The sequence below is a fragment of the Gavialis gangeticus genome, unplaced genomic scaffold (assembly GCF_001723915.1).
Source record: "Gavialis gangeticus isolate Ggan-Ray unplaced genomic scaffold, GavGan_comp1, whole genome shotgun sequence".
Classification (NCBI taxonomy): Eukaryota; Metazoa; Chordata; order Crocodylia; family Gavialidae; genus Gavialis; species Gavialis gangeticus.
This window is the reverse complement of record NW_017728996.1, coordinates 5659946-5662657: the sequence shown is the minus strand read 5'-3', so window position 1 is coordinate 5662657 and position 2712 is coordinate 5659946. Positions and strand designations below refer to the sequence as shown.

The following is a 2712-nucleotide window of genomic DNA, read 5'->3' as shown; positions in this document are numbered from 1 at the left end:
CAATTTTGGAGAAGTGTCTTTTTTCCAAATGTGTATGCTTATGTGCATATTGTTAATATGGGGAAAGGGCTCTAGGCAAGCCTGCCAGCAGTAAGTGGGTTATTGGCTGGTAACAACATCTGTGGGAGCAATTCCTGGAAAGAATACACCCCATTGCATAAATCCATAGGAGATTTTGTATCAAATCTTTTTTTCAATTTTTTTTCCACAATAGCAGAGAAAATGATCTATTGTCTGCACGCTAAGTTGTATAATGAAATTAAACCTTTGTTCCCTTTCAGTTATTTTCATAAGATTATGTCAATATATAGAAGCCCTCAATCCCAGAAAGCAAAATGAGGCAAGGTTGTACCATATGAGACATTAGAAAAGTAGGAGGTTAAAGATGCGTATATATTTTTATTCTGTACAACTAGGATTTCCTAGCATGGCAGACATTTATTAATAAACCAGTGTTGCAAATGTTGTTTACACATCTAAAATTTGAATTATGTTTCAGATGGGAAATTGTTGTCAGATGATGTGACTCACTATGTTGTCCCTGACTGGAAGGTTGTTCAAGATTACCTTGAGATTCTTGAATTTCCAGAATTGAAGGGTATTATTTTCATGCAAACAGCATGTCAAGCCGTGCAGCATCAGAGAGGTCGCAGGTATTTATCCCATAATAATTTACTACTCCTTCAGATTTTTAAAATGTGCAGGTATTAAAGTGGGAAGATGTATACGTGTTTCAGCATAGCAATCTGAACTTGATAGAAGACCCTCTTTTATTTTTTGAATAAATCTTTCAAGAGTTCTAATGTAATTTTAGAGGGAAGAAATTGTGACTGACTTGATAACCAGAGGCATCATTTCCTATTCTGTTTTCACAAGATAGGAGCAGTACGATTACTGTTATTATTATTATTATGTAATCTAATGACCTCATGGCAATAGCTAAAGACACTATACCTATGTGACATAATCTTTTTTTGCAGTTTCCAGGCTGTAAATGTGTATGTCAGGATAGAGGGGCAAGAATTTTTCATATCTATTATTCGACCCACTGTATATGTAAGGTTACTAATGGGATTGGTTTAACCCTAGCACAGTAATTTAGTAAAATGAGTACTTTGCATGGGTACTATGCTGTTGCAACTTTTCTTTAAGAGGAACTGTTATCATATTACAATTTAATGTTTATATTACCAAAGCACACAGGGGCTGCAGTTGGCACTCACTGATATTGTACAAATACATATGAAGGTGATGTTTCTGCCCCAACGAGGAGGCAACTTTAAGCCTTGATCAAGTTATAATTTATGTGCTTTGTACTTACTGTACCCTATTGAAAAAAGGTTGCCATATATATATATAGAGAGAGAGAGAGAGAGAGAGAGAGAGAGAGAGAAATACAGTGTATTTATTAATTGGGACATTCATTACAGAAGTTAAAGCTGGCATTCTTTTGGATTAAAATGGCAATAAGTCATGATGACACATGACTTGCTTCCAAGTAATATATAAAAATACTAAAATAAATACAGCAAGGAAAAAGCATCTGCTGAGTAGCTGGAGGTATTGACATTTGAACCAGCAGAATTTCTATTATGTTTTAATTATTAAGATGGTAATCAGTTTTCCAATAACAGTAAAAATTGTGTTTAGCTTTATTTGGAATAACTCCTTAAAATAATGCATAGTAATTTGAAGTTTTTAACGCTTCCTACCAATCTCTAAAATTGTGTTTCAGATCCTCCCTTGAAGGGAAATATGGGTTTCTAATTTACAGAAAAGAGAGCCTGAGCAAAAGAGGTTTTATGCTATTATGAGTCTATATTCTTGGAAAAGATTAAATCTCAGATCAGTAGAAAAAAATGGATGCTTAAAATAATCAAAAGTCTTTAGTGGAAAGGTATCCATCATTTAAACAGCAGCCTAAATGTTTATGACACTTTACAGTCAAATAAAACAATATCCCTACACCAAAGATACTGCAATGAAAACTGTACATTTAAACGGAAACTGTGGTTTATTTTAAGAAACACAGTAACTTTTAAATTTTTTAATAAAGTTTGCCTGCAAGTGAACTTTACAACTAAGGGAGTTAGAGGTGCACCGATATGTTAGTCGCATACCGAAATAGCACCAATAAAAGGAAAATTAATATTATCAGCAATCGGCTGTTTTTGGCCAGTGTAGCTACTAATGCCACCGTTAAATGCTGCATGCATGCACGCAGCAGAATCATGCACACAGCCAGGAGTGCAGCCTGGAAGCTTGGAGAGCAGCATCTGGCTGGTAAGTCTGGGGGGAGGAGCAGACTGAGGCCCGCACAGTGAGGGAGGGAGTGGGGCAGGCGCTGCCTGGCCAGAGTGTAACCCCAGGGGAGACATGTGCCCCACCTGGACTTGTGCATGGGGTGAGGGCAAGCTGTTTGCTGTGGGTTCAGGGCCGGGGCTACAATGGCCTCTTCCTGGCAGGGGGGCTGGGCTGGGGCTGGGTTCCGAGGGGGCAGGGTGGGTGGCAGTGGCGCTAGGAGGGGTGGCTATGGGGTGGCTACTGTAGCCACCCCTCCCAGCACCACCACTGCCTGCCCCACCGCTGTGAGCGCAGCCCTGGCCCAGCCCCCCCACTGGGAAGAGGCCGGTGCAGCATCTGGCTCTGACCCTGCAGTGGGCAGCCTGCCCTCGCCCCACTCACAAATCTGGCGGGGGGGGGGGGGGGGGG

General features: G+C 40.3%; 1 protein-coding gene across 1 annotated transcript in view; it reads left to right on the top strand.

The window, feature by feature from the left end:
- Positions 1-2712, top strand: part of DIS3L (DIS3 like exosome 3'-5' exoribonuclease) — a 44297-nt gene that overhangs the window by 8045 nt on the left and 33540 nt on the right. Inside the window, exon 2 of the mRNA XM_019503958.1 lies at positions 500-653. Coding sequence (XP_019359503.1) covers positions 610-653 — 44 coding nt within the window. The 5' untranslated portion in view covers positions 500-609. The remainder of the gene's footprint in view (positions 1-499; positions 654-2712) is intronic.